This window comes from Akebia trifoliata, chromosome 10, assembly GCF_017979445.1.
Source record: "Akebia trifoliata isolate Shusen 1 chromosome 10, ASM1797944v1, whole genome shotgun sequence".
Lineage (NCBI taxonomy): Eukaryota > Viridiplantae > Streptophyta > Magnoliopsida > Ranunculales > Lardizabalaceae > Akebia > Akebia trifoliata.
The window spans coordinates 4,443,371-4,460,759 of record NC_141384.1 but is presented as its reverse complement, the minus strand read 5'-3'; the positions used below and the strand labels follow the sequence as shown (position 1 = coordinate 4,460,759).

The 17,389-nt window shown below is 34.8% G+C and overlaps 1 protein-coding gene across 1 annotated transcript; it reads right to left on the bottom strand.

The window, feature by feature from the left end:
- Positions 1 to 895: 895 nt before the first annotated feature.
- Positions 896 to 13,201, bottom strand: LOC147392861 (glutamate receptor 2.7-like). Its single transcript, XM_086455540.1, has 5 exons — positions 12,621 to 13,201; positions 2,889 to 4,225; positions 2,493 to 2,808; positions 1,934 to 2,340; positions 896 to 1,487 (listed from the first exon to the last, which is right to left on the bottom strand). The coding sequence occupies exons 1-5, from the start codon at positions 12,868 to 12,870 to the stop codon at positions 972 to 974; spliced, it is 2,826 nt and encodes a 941-aa protein (XP_086311666.1). The 5' UTR covers positions 12,871 to 13,201; the 3' UTR covers positions 896 to 971.
- Positions 13,202 to 17,389: the final 4,188 nt, after the last annotated feature.

Here is a 17,389-nt window from a genome sequence, read left to right as displayed (position 1 = left end):
TTTTACTAATGCCAACCCAATCCATTTGTAAATCACCAAAGAATTAGCACACATCCTGGGTGTTGCTAGTAAAAGCTGATGTGGCAATAGAAGCTCTCTAATCACCGAGATAAGGAAGATTCTAGCCTCAAACACAATTTGAAGCAAAACATCAAATTTACGGCTGAGATGGGATGATATTCCTAGGGATTCACAAGACAAACAGATCCTACCCCAAGAAAAATCTTTGTTTTCCTCAGATCTCAGTCGACCATCAAACGTGATGTAAGGATTCGAGGTTAGAAAAGTCCACGAGGATAAAACCTAGCCTTTGCAGAGAAGATATTATGCACAGATACTCCAGAAAACGTTACTCATAAGACCTATAGTTTCTGCCTTAGAGCACCATCAAATTGAACAACTAGCAAGAAACCATTTCTAATTAAAGAGCTAGGATTAAACCCATGTGTTGTGAACCCCAATTCTCATAAATCAAAATGAAATAATCTCTCTCTCTCTCTCTCTCTCTATATATATATATATATATATATGGGAAATGTTCAGCACCCTAAGTTTTACCACACACTTTAACAAATGTTTTTTGTCCTACATGGGTTAGAAGTTTTGGAATTGGCTGATTTTTGGTGAGAATGATCTCTATGATTAGAAGATCATCCTCCCCAAAAATCAGCCCATTCCGAAATGTTTAGCCCTATGTTTACACGTTGAAAAATCGTGGACCGTCAATTTTTTGTAAATCAGTTTTGATGGGGTTAGAAGTTTTGGAATGAGCTGAATTTTGGTGAGGATGATCTCCTCACCATAGAGATCATCCTCACCAAAAATCAGCCCATTCCGAAACTTCTAACCCATGTAGGACAAAACGCGTTTGTTAAAGTGTGTGGTAAAACTTAGGGTGCCGAACGGGACCCTATATATTTATATATATATAGATTACTAAACTCAACGGAAGGCATCATCTCTTTAAGTGGTTAACATTTATGGGTTTGATCATAAGTTGCCAATAGGTCTTCGAAGGGAGTGGATGTTCCTTCTGTATGGTAGGGAAAGCTTGATGGACTCGCTGGAGCATTAATATTCGGTGAAGCTTCACCACTTGCAACCTCGATATTAGGTCCATTCCGAAGATCCGTTTTTCTGAAAGCATGTGAAGAGAGGTCTTTTTGATCGAATTGTCTTGCCATAACACAAATTTTTTGCCAAATTGATTTTTCAGGATCAATCTCTCTCCATATATGCTTATGGTTGTAATAGAAAATAACCGAGTATATAAATAAGGCTAAAATTGAACAGACGCCAATGATGAGAAAGAGACCCCGGAATCTGCTAAGAGAGAGACTATTTGAAGAGACTGTGTTGTTCGGGTCTGGGCAACTTGTATCTTGTCCAAACCACTTTTTCACAATTTGTTCCATTTCATCTCCCTCTGTTACATTTAAAACTGCCCTCGATACATCAGGTACTAGAGGAGAACCCCTTGGGAACACCTGCAAAAAGTATAGAAATTTCAAGGAACAAACCTAAGATTTAAAAAACCATCCATATTTCAATATATATGGGAAATGCAAAACGATCAATTCAACTGTTAGATGCTATTAACCTAATTTGATTACACGTTCTTCATAAAAATACCTAAAAAGAAATTCTTTGTTTTCTATTTTAAAAAGCATGGACTTCGGTTTCATTGCAACGACACTACGACATATATCACAAAATGTCAATGCACAATGAAAATAACACCGATGAATTTTTTTACCAGCTAAAAGGAAAAAAGAAAACCTTTTTTAGGGATTTCTCCAAAAAATAAAAATAAAAATGGGACGTTGCTAACACCAAATGCTTGTATTGGCCAACATTAGCATCCCCCAACCTTATATAAATTATATACTGGTGGTGGTGGTGGTGAAGTAGATGGATGCAGGGAAAGACTTACAAAGCCGAGTCCACCAGTCTTATATGTAGATCCGACTATAGAATACTTAGCGCAATATTTTGCAACTAGGAGCTTAATATAAGGGATCTCATCAAAAACAGCAGCAATGCCACCATTTTGACTCCCCATTGATAAAGCTTGCTCGAACTCTTCGGTAGACTTATAGGACTTGAGCTTGGGTTCATCAAACCCCATTTGTTTCAAGAGCCCAAACACAAATGAACCTTCTTGATACCCGACAAGTTCACGAGTCTTTATAAGTTGTTTGATATCAGTGATTGTCGGCTGAAGTTGTTGAACCGTCAACATTGATGTCAAGCTTGCTGTGTAACTGGATGTGAGTACAAGCACAACAAAAATCCATATGATCACCACAAACCTAGCCAAGTTGCTCACCACTTTCTCCCCTGCACTCATGAGAACAGTTACATTGAATTATCAAGAAAAATAAATATGGAGATATTGCTTTAGGTTTCTAGATATTGTTACAATAGAGATTCTGAAGAATCTCTATAGAAATTAATAATTTGTTAATATAAAGAGAGGGAAGAAAAATTACTATGAGCGAAAACGAGTGTCGAGAAGGAGAACCAAAACATCATGCCAAACTGACGAGTTGCTGGTCCTCTAAATTCATCATTTACTCGGTGCTCAAGTACCCAAATCACAAAACCGGTGAATATAAAGAAGGCAAAAACTGTTAACCAAAGATTTTTAGTTAAAGGCTTCAAGAAAATCCACGCATTATTCTTGTTCTCGTCATCTTTGACAGGCACGAGCATTGATACCCCCGTCTCAGAATATGGTAATGTAAAATCTACATACTGGGATCGGTTGGCTAGTATGGTTGTATCTCCAACGATGGCATCAAAATTCTGTTTAGCAATCAAAAGTATTCCTGTTTAAGCTGAAAGACTAAAAACAAGAAAACTAATTGAAAAATATTCAAACTGACCTTAAGATAAACTTGATAGACCAGATCATCGTATGTCCCAGCAGTTGTACCATCAGGTTTCTGGAAGGGAATGAACTCATAAGAGACGGCATATGGTAATCTGTCCATGACAGCATTGAACACATCTATGCAGTATCCAGTGACCGTCCTTGAGTTAGTATTATTGTCCCAGTTCATCTTTAAAAATTCATGAAAACCCTGCTTTATTGGGACTCCAATACTCAATTTTTTCCCATTTGTGGGAATTACCCAACCCTTAGGCGTAACTGTAGAATCACCAGGCCATATGATTGCTCCGAGATTGGCTTTAGAAGTTGTGTACATACTTGTACTATTCGTGTTTATGCTCCGCAAAATTCCTGATGTTGGAGTCCAAAACCCGATCTCTCTCCCCCCATTACCAATCACATTAAGTATCTGATAGGCGAATGTTTGTATTTCCCCATTGACAAGAACAAATTCCCCACTCAAGCCTTTAAATCTAGTCTTTGAAATCACTTGCAAAAGTTTGGGGCCTATCTGAGAAAGTCCTAGTGTTGCAAGTTCACTCGAGTTGCTGATAACTTTTGGCTTCAACAAGTGAGAGTTTGCACACCCAACTTTCTCTGCTGCCATTGCTAATGCCCAAACCGTATCATAAGCCCATAACCCAAAAATGCTTAGTTTGGCTCTTGCGTCATTTGGGTTCTCTTGGAGGAATTTCTTCTCCCATCGAACTCTAAAACTTTTGAGCTCTTTCGATCTCGGAACATAAGGCCTTACACCCAATGCTCCTTGCATTGAATCGATGACAGAGTAATCCATGGAACTTAAAAGATTAGTTAGTCCATCTGTGATAATCCATGAGTACCCATTGCTTATCATTCCTGCCTCTTTCGCCTTAAGGAAAAGACGTGAACCAAGAGACATCTTCATGTGTACAATGAAGACTCTAGTCTCCATTGTCATCAACTTGTAAAGCTCTTCAAGGATTTGATCATCTGTGGCTGAAGGAGGAATGGCACTCCTGTAAGGAACTTTGGAATCTATATTTTGGAAAGCATCGGTTAGATAAGGTACGATTCCATTTCCATAATCCGTGTCTTCATAGATGGGTACGACTTCCCTCCACCCAAAAGCTTGAACAATGGCAGCAATGGCTTTTACTTGAGCGGAATCATTTGGTGCTGTTCTAATGAAGTAAGGAGTTCGAGTGGAAGAATGAGAAGGACTTGTTGCAGAGAAAGAAATAATGGGCACTTGAGTTTTGTTTCCAAGCTCAACAATGAAATTGGCCTGTGATGATGATAATGGTCCTATGATGGCTTGCACTTCCACATTTTTTAAAAGGTCTAGAGCTGTATTTGATGAGAATAAAAGTTATTAATGAAGGAAATCAAATGTTCGAAACAAGCAATCAACAAGTAATTCACAGCTTATAACTAATTCACTAAATCTGATGTTCTTGTTAGAGAATTAATTTGAAAATTTCCACTAAATCTGTTTCCAATTCTTGCCCAAAATCTGTGGGTCAAAGTCGACTATTTTTTAGGGAAAAAAAAACAACTAAGTTCATTTTCTGTTAGTCTATAACAGAAGATTACATTAAGGTGCATATCATCAGTTTCGGAGAAATATTATGAAACGAAATTAAGATGCTGAACTTGTTTTCAAAATATTTAAATTGTCCTTTTCCTAAGTAATTATGGAAAATTACTTAGTGCACCCTGTGAGAGGTACTTTTTTCTAAAGACCCCCTAAATTTCCACGTTCACTTGATGGTCCATTTATCCCCCTTCAAATGGTGAGATTGATGATACAAAATAATTGTGATGACGAACAATTTAAATCATTGAAATTGACCTTTGTTCCAAATTTCAAGATCAACTTTTACAATGGTCAAGATAAAAAGTTTGAAAATTGTCGCTCTCAGCATTTGAACTTGAATCATTGAATTAAAAAAAAAACTCCCCTTTCTGTACGAACATTTCAAACTCTAAGCTGACTAACATATTCAAACTCCCCTTTCTGTACGAACATTTCCAGGTGCTCCTTGTGGACGAAAACTCTAAGCTAAGTAACATAGTCAAATTCCTTCAAGTACTTTATAGAGTTCTCCTAAGTATTGCACGGAGACTTGACCGAACATTTAGTAAACTTTGTCTTTCTTAATGGTCAATGGTTACTGGCAAACTCATTACTTTTTTATTTATTGTTGAGTTTATTACTTTTTATAACCACTTTCATTAGAAGTAGTTTACAAAGGTGAAGAATTGTGGACGGTCAATTTTTATTGTAAATTTATAAATCATTTTTTATGGGGTTGAAGGTTTCAGATTGGACTGATTTTTGTGAGAGTGATCTCTTCAACATATAAATCATCATCACAAAAAGTCAACCCAATCCTAAACTTTTAAGTTATTTAAGACAAATTTTATCAACCAACATTGTCGGCTTAAGATTATCATCCGAATGCCCCTTATACATATATATTATTCACAAAAAATAACGTCAGAATTTTAAGAATCTTTAAGATGATGAATTTATCCAATGAACAACACAAACACTGAATTTGGTTAGACTTTCAAAGATCGAAATATGTTTTATGCTTTTAAACCGCTCTAGAAATTTCCCTTTTTCAGTGTTTCCCCTCATTAAATTTTATTGAAAGACATCTAACTCAAACAAATGAACAGCCATGATTCTTAAGTCTAAATCTCCCAATCAAATGAGTTTCCGAATTATTCCCCAGATTAGAAATTCCAGTAAATCCAATTTTCACACTATCTTATTCACAAAAATAACATCAGAGTTTTAAGAATCTGATATGAAGACATTTAGCCAATAAACATACACAGAAACATAGGAATTTTGAGAGAGAGAGAGAGAGAGAGAGACAGTGATGGAGAGATGTTTGTGATAGAAAGATAAGTAGACAGAGACACGAGAGAATCATGTTGATGAGAAAGAGATAACCATTTACATTGCTCAAATTACAAATTGTATCTCCAAATTTTATATAAATAGAACTGTTACATGACTAGAATCATATATAATCATATAAAGTATACCTAAAAAAATGCCACTTGAAAAGGAGCTTTTTTAAGGTAGCTTGATCCTACATTTGTAAAAAATGCAGAAAAAAAAAAAAAAAAAGGCCACTTCAATTGACATTTTGGGTTCCTCCATGTAATAAATACTAGGGGTGCAACTCGGTTCGGGTTGGTTCGGTTTCGAGTAAAATTAGAACCGAACCGACCAAGGTCGGTTCTATTATATTGAAACCAGAACCGAACCGATATGATGTAAAACCGAACCGAACCGAACTGACCTTCATTCGGTTTGGTTCGGTTCGGTTCCATGGGTTGCCAAAAACGTCATCAATAATTAAGAAAAAAAAAAAACAATTTAAAATAAATCTTCTACTGCCATTCTACCGGCCATCTTACAGTCGATGCAAACAAGAGAGAGAGAGAGACAGAGATGAGCCGTCGGCTGTCGGAGTTCAGGCAGCCCACAACCACAGTCACAGTCGCAGCCGCACGCCCGTACAGTCCCACACAACTGCAAGAGAGAGAGAGAGAGGGATGATCGCCGATCGTCGGCCGCCTGATTTGAGGCTGCAATCGCAGGTGAGCTGCAGCACGCCGCACAGTCCCACACAACTGCACGTGAGAGAAAGAGAGGGAATGAGGGAGGGAGGACAGCCGAACTCCGACCGTCAGATTTTAGCCCACAGCCGCAGGTTGGCTGCAAGGGATGAGAGCGACAGTGAGAGTAGAGGGAAAGAACGAGTGGTGTTTAGGGTTTTTACGAAAAAAAAAATTCTTATATGGATTCGGTTTCGGTTTGGTTCGGTTATATATAAAATCTGAACCGAGAACCGAACCGAATCCATCGGTTCCATTTTTTCAACCCGAAACCGAACCATTATCAATTTAAACCGAACCAATCCAATCCAAATCTCACGGTTTGGTTCGGTTCTCGGTTTGAACCGAATTAACTTGCACCCCTAATAAATACCATAAAAAAGTTACTTTTTTATCTAAATATTATTTCCACAGTTTTTTTTTATATAATTTTCCCGCTATATATCAACAAAAATATATATTGTGAGCTGGCTCAATCTTTACCAAGCAACGATTTCGTTGTATAATAATCGCAAGCGACATTTGCTATTTTGTTGAATTATGTATTGTAATTTTTGATCTTGGCATTCATTTAATTATTATTTATAAGTTTACTAAATAGAAAAATGTGATACTTTTCATCTTGGAATATATTTTACTATTATTATCTATGTTTTTCATGTAGCTTGCACTAATATTGTAATTCAGGGACTGTCAATTTTCAAAGTCTTTCATCATACTTTAAACAAAAAAATTCAACTTTTTCTTTTTTTTAAATATGACCTACCACAATAGAAACTTCACTCCAGGGAACCATAGGAAAATGTATTGCAGAGATCCCACGATAGGTCCTCTCATTCTTCTACCCTTTCTCGGGAGTTGATGACTCTTCATAACTGTTACCATGACACCAAAAAAGAATTCGACCCAATGCTTTATTTCTGTTCTTTTTTATCCTGATTCGACATTAGAAGTATATGGATCCACTCCCTTTCCTAGGTTTATTTAAACCGTAAACTCCATTTTTCCATGACGCCTTTTTTTCCAATTTAATATTTTTAAGGATTTTGTATACCATTGAATTGGTACACCAAGGAATCAAATAGACCCTTAGTAAAATGTATGTTTTATCTTGCCATCTCTCTTACCTTACATTATTTTATATTTTTTATTGGTAAGCTTGGTTATCTAAGGGATCCCACCCATTTTATTAGAAAGCACTACGATATAGTGTAAGTACACTATGTCATCCATCGAGATTGCTCTAAGCTCTAACCTACACTATTACATTCACACACTCCCACAATATCTATAATGGAGAATTGCAAATGACGATTAAACATTATCATTATTTTTTAATAATCAAGTTATTTATAACGGGAAATTATGAAAGATAAAAAACATAAAAAATAAAAAATAAAAAAGAAGCATGTGAAAATAAATATTTAACAAAAAGTAATTATTTTATCATATTTACAGATAGGAACCTAAAACACTAATTTTAGTGGCGCTTTGATCCACTTAGTAAAATACCCCTCAAAAAATGCCTCTTCAAGTTGCATTTTAGTTAGATTTACTAAATTACCTCTATAAAAATGCCACTTGAAATGTATCTCAAAATTTTATATGACTAGAATCATATATGATCTTATAAATTGTATCTCAAAATTTAATAAAATCAAAAACTTAGATCCTGACCAAAATCTAGAACAAGATCAAGATCTTAGATCTTGAATCTTGATCAAGATGTATGGTGTATCTCAAACTTTAACTAAACAAAGAAAGAAAAAAAAAAAAAAAACAAATCGAAGGTGTATCTCGAACTTTAATACAAACAAATCATGACGAAATGAGGAAGGAGGAAGAAGAGGTGGCGCGAGATTTGCAAGTGCAGAGAATACGCCACTTGAAGTGGAATTTTTAGAGGGTAGTTCGGTCCTACATTTTTGAAAAATGCAGAAATTCCTATCGGTAAATACGATAAAATTGTTTTTTTTTTTTTTTTGCTAAATATTTATTTTCACAAGTTTTTTTACTATTATTTCCCCCTATATATACAATTTTCTAAAAATTTAAATTTCTATATTGTGAGCTAACTCAATCTTGAGCCACGTGTTTTGTCCTACATGGGTTAGACGTTTCGGAATGGGCTGAATTTTGGTGAAGATGATCTCTATTGTGAGGAGATCATCCTCACCAAAAATCAGCCAAATCCAAAATTTCTAATACCATCAAAAGTGGTTACAAAAAATGAACAATCTATGATTCTTCAACTTGTAAACATGGAGTTAGAAGTTTTAGAATGGGCCGATTTTTGGTGAAAACGATCTCTTTATCATAAAGATCATCCTCACCAAAAATCAGCTCATTCCAAAACTTCTAACCCATATGGGAAAAAACTCCTTGGCCAAATAGTTGGCCAAACCTAACTATTGTATATATGTAAATTATGAAGAAAAAAAAAATGTAGATACATTTACTGGGCAAACCTAACTATTGTATTTTTATTACAAAAACTTCCTTGGAGTTCTAACAACTCCCAAGGAGCCTAACTTTGTTAAGTTTGTTACCCATCAAACCTCACTTTATCAAGTTTGTTACCCAGCAAAACTTGTAGTAGGGATCCACATCTTAAAATCTAAATTTATGGTAATAATTTGTTACTTAGCAAACTATGGAGTGGATTTTAAGTGCATCAATTTGTGGCATTCAAAAACATGATCTGATGGCACAGTGTTATAATTATAAAGGAAAAAAATTTAAGAACTTTGAAAAAAAAAAAGTAAATTTTCACCATTGAATTTTAGTTTTAAATTTGGGAGTTCGACAACCAACCATTTTCAACATCAACGATCAAATTCAAAAAGGTATTTTTTTAATATTTTATTTTTAATTTGAGTTTTTTCCATGAAATTTTTAAGGTTGTAGTTTTGGATTGCTAATTTAATAATCCATGTGGGCCCAATTATCCTTAAAAAGATTTGAAATCTTATTACGTTAATCATGATAGCTTGATTCATAAAGTAAGGTTTCCTCATGTAACAAACTTGATAAAGTAAGGGAGTTTTTGTAATAAAATTGCAACAAATAGGTTTGCCCGATAAATCTCTCATATATATATATATATATACTAAAGTCCAAAAGTGCCTACGGCACGTGCATCCTATCTTGAGTTAAGGGGTAAAAGCAAAAAAAAAAAAAAAAAAAGTGCAAGTAGTAGCAATTTTAACACAACCCGCGAACACAACATGCAATTGGAATTGAGGAATTATTGTAATTTTTTAAGATTATAGGGGTAAAAGATGATAAACAACAAAATAAGTTAAAAGGGTAAAAAAGAAAATATAGTAAAGTTGTAGGAAGTGAAGTGTAAAAGAAATAAAATTGATCCCATAAAACTATAGGTTGATAGGAGAGTTAAGGGCATAAAAGTGATGGAAAAAAAATACAATTGAAAGAGTATTATTGCAAAATCTTGAGGTTAAATAAATAAAATATGAAAAATTATAAAATAAATTAAAGATGCATATTGTAGACAAAGTGTTTTCTCCTATATAGACTAAAAGTTTCGGAATGGAGAGAAAGAAAGAGCATGAAGAAGAATAAGGGAGAGAAAGAGAGAGTAGAGCAAGGATTGGGTAAAGAGAGAGGACAGACCACGGGTGAATTGAAGGTCAAAGATGGGTGGGACAAAGGAAGAAGAAGAAGAGAGAGTAGCTAACGATGATGGGGCGGTGACGATGACGACGATGGTTGTACTGGTGGTATGAGAGAAGAAGAGTCAAGAGTTTGAGTTTGGGATGGAATATAAATATTTATTTCATTCTCTTATGGGGATTGATGCAAAAATGAAATGCACACTTTGCTAGATTTTTATGAGTAAAAATTTAATTTTTATGGACAAATACAAATAAAACACATGGAAATATGATTTTCTATGAAAAATAGATTTCCCACCCATTTTTCATCTTAATCAAACACGCCCTTAGTTTAAAAACTAATAGCGTACGTCAACTTTAAATTTGGTCAACTAGACCCAACTCAACTGGGTATAGCCCAAGACTTATAGTGCATTTGAAACAGTCGTGTGAAGGCAAAAATCAGCCGAACCCGTTTCATTTTTTTGAACTAGAGTGTTTGGAATGGTTCACAACTCTTTTAGTTGTCGATTGATTCAGAAAAATCAGTCGAATCCCTCGACTATCAACACTTCAACGAGTCTCCGCACGGTTCCGCAAAAATAGAGTAGATGTTTATCTTCTTACTTGCCTCAACCTTCTAAAGATACCAATCAAACGGTCATAGTTGAAGTAGGAGGAAAGGCCAACAAGAGCAATAAATGAAAAAGAGATGGAGAGAGGTCTTACAAGGCAGCCTTGATTGTTAGCTTGATTTTACAAGCTGTTCATGCCCTTCCCTCGTCTCTTATCTTCTTCTTCTTCTTCTTCTACTTGAAGTGTGAAGAAATAGAGGGACACATAAAAACAATGGGAATCACTCGTTTTATGTGGATGGGATTAAAAATGACATTATTAGAGTGGGCCCCATATGATTCTAACTTATCTGTAACCATGTCTGCCAAAGTTGAGAGTTACCCTGCCTACTGCACCTTTCTATTATCCACTATTTATTATCTTTATTATCATTATTATTGTTAGTGCAATAATTTTATGACACACAAACCCCCTAAGTGAGGCAAATGAACTCAATTATGTAATGAGGTGTGTGTTAGAGGGGGCATCATATTGGCATGATCCTTATTGTTATCATTATTAAAATTTAGATTTTTTTATTTTTTATTTTTTATTTTAGTAAAATCTCATGTGAAATGAAAAATATTAATCACCCCTTAAAATGCAAGATGAGATCAACCCCTAGACTTCATTGACCCAATCTAGGAGGAGGGAGAGAAGTTGTAATGATTTTATGACACACAACCCCCCTAACTAAGGTAAATGAACTCGATTATATAATAAGGCATGTGTCAAAGGACATCATATTATCATGATCTTATTGTTATTATTATTAAAATTTAGATTTTTTTTTGTATTTTAGTAAAATCTCATGTGAAATGAAAAATATTAGCCACCCCTTAAAATGTAAGATGAGATCGACCCCTAGACTTCATTGACCCAATCTGAGGAGGATGGAGAGTAGTTGTAGGTGTGCCCTCAGAAAAAAGATAATAAAATTTGTCTTTATTTTATTTTATTACTTTGAGCCACTATTAGAGTTTCATAGTGTGTCAATATAACTTCCCTTTCTTAAGATCTTTAAGGTATTTTGCCCTTACAAAAATGAAATTGAATTTTTATTTTTATTTTTTAATATTAAATTTTATATTTATATTTATTATTAACATATTATTACTTATATCAGATAAATAATCTCTTTTTTTAATATTATTTTTAGTTTCATCCAGTAATTTCTAGACAGCATATTACCAAACAATTCAACATCTTAAGAACACAATTAGACAGCATGTTACCAAACAATATACTCCATTCAGCAAGTTACTTCAGCAACAGTAACAACGACTTTCTCTCGGCTTCAGCAACTTAATTTAGCATCAGCAACTTTACATACAACTTTTTCAAACATAGCAGAGGAATTGAAGTCGACTTTCCAAGTTAACGTGTGCTATCAATGAGTCTATTCTAGTAGAGTTTTTAGAAGTTGAAACTTAGAGAAATTCCAAAACATGCATGAACATGAGATAGCGAGATCACAGGTACTTATTCTAATTTCAAATAAAAATTAAAACATGATGCAGTGAGATCACAGGTATTTGTTCTAAAAGTAATGATCTCGATGATAAAAATTCAAACATGAGGTAGCAGTACCGTGACTTAATATAAATAAGATAAATTGTAACTTTTAAAGTCAAATATCGTTTAACTGCAGGATCACGGGTATTTTATTGTTTTAAAAGTGACGATCTCATTGAAAAATAATTCTCAAAACATGCGGAGCATGGTTTCGGATTTAAAATGAACAGTGTACTGAAATGGGAATTTTCCCATATTCAGTAAATGAAATGGTAAATTAGCCTCTTTTTTTTATTTTTTTTTTTTTGGAAAGTAAATGGTAATTTAGCCTTATTAAAACTATATGGTAATAATACCTGCAGATGCAGCACCGATGATATCTTCGTTGGAGCCCCTGGTGTGAAGAACCAATCTTGTCTTGTAGAAACTGTGAGAAGAATAGAAGTCAGAGAGTGCCATGGACATGCAGCTCAACCCTACCTTTCCCATCAATCCTTCCATGTCAAGAACCACACCAACATTGAACTCCAATGAAGTTGTGTGTTGATGATCAGCCATGACTAAGATGAAGAAGAGATAAGAAATAATTTGGGTTGCGTTCTTCATGTGGATGGAGAGGAAGAGAGACGGAAAGAGATGGGTTAACGGTTAAGGATGGTTTTATCTCCTCGAATACGCCTCCAATGCCCTTTTATACATCTACAGATAGAGAGAGGAGAGAGCTCTTGGAGTGATTTTTTGCTCACACCCCCCAACAGCCATCGTCAAAATATGAAATTTCTTGATTAGATCACCTCGTACAAGAAAGAAAGTTCTCCGAAGGAGGAGGAGAAAAAAGTATGGCTGAGTCAGCATCGTAGAAGAAAGTAGAGAAAGTCAAAAGTCAGTGATTGGAGTACAATTGTGTTGATGCACTGTTACGTTACCGCTCAATCCTATTGGAGGATTTTGTGAGATACTTTAATGAGATATCTTTTGAATTTTTTTCTTTAACTGTTCCAACTATTGGCATATTACAATTACCTCCAACACAACTCCAAACACGGTGAGCATTAATGGAACGTGTTTATGAAGTCGTCGTCAAACCATTCCAAGTGTTGTGAGATTTGACTGTTGACCGTCAATAGAGTGGGACCCACCTAATCATGTTTCACACACACTGTGTACAATCTTGAGAAAGGAGATCGTCCAATAGGATTGAGTGGTCATATTTGATCACGGAACGATGCGTCAACAAAATCGCACTCAAGTGGATCCTCTCTAGTTGAGTGATTTTTCTCTGTAGTGATGTACGTTAGGAATGAGGGATAGCCACGTCACCAATCCACAAATATCTCCATCGTTTAAAAATTAGAGGTTATGGACCGTTCATTTTAAAAACCTTTATCAGACTTCAAAATTTGTCCTTTTTCTCTATTTTTTATTTTTTTTATTTTAACCTGATCTAAACCACGATTTATACAAAGCTGACGAATTAGATTTTGTTTTCAAGATGTAAAATCTCTACCACTTAAATGCATCCAGGGAACTACGGAGAAAAGCCATTAAGAGGGTCGGCTCCATTTTAAATGAGGGTGCGAGTCGGTGGATACCCAACTACCCGATGTATCCTAAACCCATTAGTCAATTTTGAGAGGGACCCATCATTTGAAGGCCTGATTCAATTCTGAGTGGCCATCTTACGGATCTCATAAGAAATGGGTCCCATGAGTATCAGACTAGTAAATTTAAGTCTTTACTATCAGTAAAAATGATTTGGCACCACAATTTGGATTTCAAAAATGCCCCCCACTTTGATATTTAATCCTAATATAGCAAGGGTTAATTTAATATAAAAAAATCAAGAACATTAAAATTGTGCATAATATGACTTCTTCACTTGATTGCATGGAGTTGGGATCAGCTTCATTATTGGACGCAATACTAATTATTATTTGAGTCGTGATAATATGACTCGTCAGGTGGCATACTCAATCGACCCCATGACTATCATTATGTGAAAATTGGAAAATTCCATCGAAAAAATTGACGGGCCAAGGCCCATGAATTTTAAAAATTAAATTTTGATGGTCTAGGGCCATTGAAATTCTTGATGTTCCCAGATTTGACGGCTTAAAGCTGTCAAATTTCTTTCATCCTTCATTAATTTGACACATTTTGACCTGCTGAGAAAAAAAATTTTGATAATGAAATATTTGACGCCAATTCGACCTCTTCGTTTGTTGGATTTTATGAAATTTGACGGCCCAAGCCTGCCAAATTTGGGCATTTTTCACATTGTGTAGACAAGTTCAGGAACCGTAGATCTATAAGCTTTGGGATACACGATTGCACTTCCCCATAAAAAAAAGTGTATCCTGAGGCGTACAGATCTATGATTCCCGAACTTGTCCATGTCATGGAGTGGATTGAGTATGCCACATGGCGAGTCATATTATCTGGACTCTTATTATTTTCTTGAGGTACAAAAGTGTAATTAAACTGTTTAATCTACTTAATTGAATAAAATCAAACTTTGAACGTTAAGTGGATACTAGTCAACAGCATTGGCTATTGGTCAAGGGAGGGGGTACGTAGTCCAGACAATGACTGAGGGCCGAGCTTAGTTGAGCCCTAACTTGGCCAAAACGAGTCCATGCTGGACTTGAGTTGATTTTCAAATTCTATAAGATATAAATCCATGCACTTAATTAAAATCATTTGGAACCATTTGATAATATTGCTGTCACCAAAATAGAGTTATAATATCTACCTTTGTTAAAAAATAAAATGGGACAATTATATTATGACACCATTATATTTTGAATAAACACCATAAGTAATCTTATTATATGGCATAATTTCAAGATAAAATCACTTAAAATGTTTATCTATAACATTATGGTGTGATAATATCATAATTGTAAAAAAAATAGTTAGAGATGAAAGTAAACAATTTATTTATGATATATTTTAGTTATTTTTAATTACAAAATCATACATTTGTCTGTACATTATATACACATATAACATATAATAACTGACTGGGTTTGGGCATCATTAAGCCCTAACCTGAATGAGAGTTAATTGCCAAAAAAAAAAAAATTTGAGGTCGGCCCTATCTTTCTTGTGAACTCAAGGCCCTAATCCTTCTCTTCTGAGGTGGCTCGGATGGGTTTAGCAAGTCAAATGGCTCAGTTGACACCTCTAGCTAGGGGTTTAAAACTAAATTATCCTTTTTTAAGATAAAAAACTAATTATGATGATGATGATAATCATATTTTGTTTTCTCATGACATGTTATAAAAGCAAATTAATTATTAGTTACGGTAAAAAAAATATTACCATTTTGAAAATAATTGTTATTTATCAAAATGATATATTCCCAAAAAAATAAAAAATAAAAAAAGAAGAAATACGGATAGTCATAGAGGAGAGATTATTAGATATTGTCTGGAGTGTTAACCACTTAGTCATCCCACATTAAATGCAGAAGACCAACAAGAAGCGTGGGAGTCATATTTTTCAATAGTCCTTTCGTCTTATTTAGTACGGCTGACCTAGACTCTTTGGTCTCATTATATTAATTCGTTTCGACCTCTTTAGAGTTATAATTGTCCACCATTGCCACGTGTCATTTGAGCTCCATCTTCGATTCCATAATTCAACTATTACTAGTCAAATAAAAATCACCCCAAAACTTATCATTTTGAAAAGAATCGGGATTTTCGGACGCCCCCTCTAACATACTCCACCTCTACTTTCCTGATTTGGCAAGCAACTGTCATCATTCACAACTCCAAAGAACTAGCAACCAAACAGGAGAGTGACCAGGCCTGATACTGATTGAAACGTTTATTTAATTGGAAGCCCTTCAGATAGTTCTAATTAATTTGAATTAATTTAATGAATGTTGAGTTGTTATATCTAACTAACATGATTGGAGTCCCTATCACACATGGATACTCATAATTACTACTCACAATATCTAAAAGACTCATTTATGAGTAGAGGGTACTGTGTTGGAGATGCTCTAACTAGGGTGATAAAACTAAATTACGCTTTTTATGGTTAGAAAGTTAATTATGATGATAATCATATTTTATTCTCTGACATGTTATAAAAGTAAATTAATTACTAGTTACTTTAAATAAATAAATAAAATGTTACCATTTTGAAAATAATCGTTATTTACCAAAATCTCCCCCCCCCTTCTAAAAAACAAAATTAGTTTTTCTTTTCCAAAAAGAAATGCATTAGTCATAGGGATTGAGTTCTCCGGAATGTTCGGTCAAATTGGGTTTTCTATAATACATAGATCACACTACTCATCAACATCATCATTAATAGTTCTTCAAGATTTATATCCTCATACCTCCCATAAAATCCAACAATGGTGCTCTAAGATAAGTTTTGTAGAAATTATTTTAATTTTTATTTTATTTCAATTATTGCCATTTTATCCTTTTGAGATTTTGGAATGTGAAGAAAAAGAGCAATGTGGACCGGAAGAATAGCTTATTCTATATCTATATACATCACTGTTGAGTGTGTGACTCGAATTCTAATTGACTAAGTTCGAAAGGTTCGCGGTGCGACATTTTGTGATGAAATAAAATAATAAAAAATTTGGGGGGCTCTATGGTGGTAGCGAAGGGATCTCGGCTTGATCCCTTTGTTACCACCACAGAGCCCGTTGGGGGTGCGGGGGCGGAGCCCCTGCGGTATGGACTTATTATGTTTTAGGGTTTTCCTTTTTTATGTATATGTAGTTCGGCCGAACCTTGTACGAGTATTATTCAGTTTTGACATAGTGGATTTTCTTCTCTCTGCCCGTGGTTTTTTCGAAAGGTTTTCCATGTAAATCTGAGTGTTCTTATTTTTCCTTCTTCCATTGTCGATTTGTTTGTCTTTATTCTTTTACAAATTGGTATCAAAGCATATGTTGGATCTTGACAATGGCGTCTGTGAAATATGATATTCCGTCGCAACACCAGATTTTCTCTATGGCAGGTTAAGATGCGGGTTGTTCTTACGCAGATGGATTTGGATGATGCACTTCTAGGGATTGAAAAAATGCCCTCATCTCTGAGTCCTGAAGAAAAACAACGTAGGGATCGAAAAGCCCTATCGCATATCCATCTTC

Coding starts and splice junctions, on each gene's coding strand:
- LOC147392861 (XM_086455540.1), bottom strand. CDS start 12,870: ATGAAGAACGCAACCCAAATTATTTCTTATCTCTTCTTCATCTTAGTC. Junction 2,809..2,888: donor TCTATCAAGTTTATCTTAAG/GTCAGTTTGAAT, acceptor ATTGCTAAACAG/AATTTTGATGCCATCGTTGG. Junction 2,341..2,492: donor GACACTCGTTTTCGCTCATA/GTAATTTTTCTT, acceptor TCATGAGTGCAG/GGGAGAAAGTGGTGAGCAAC.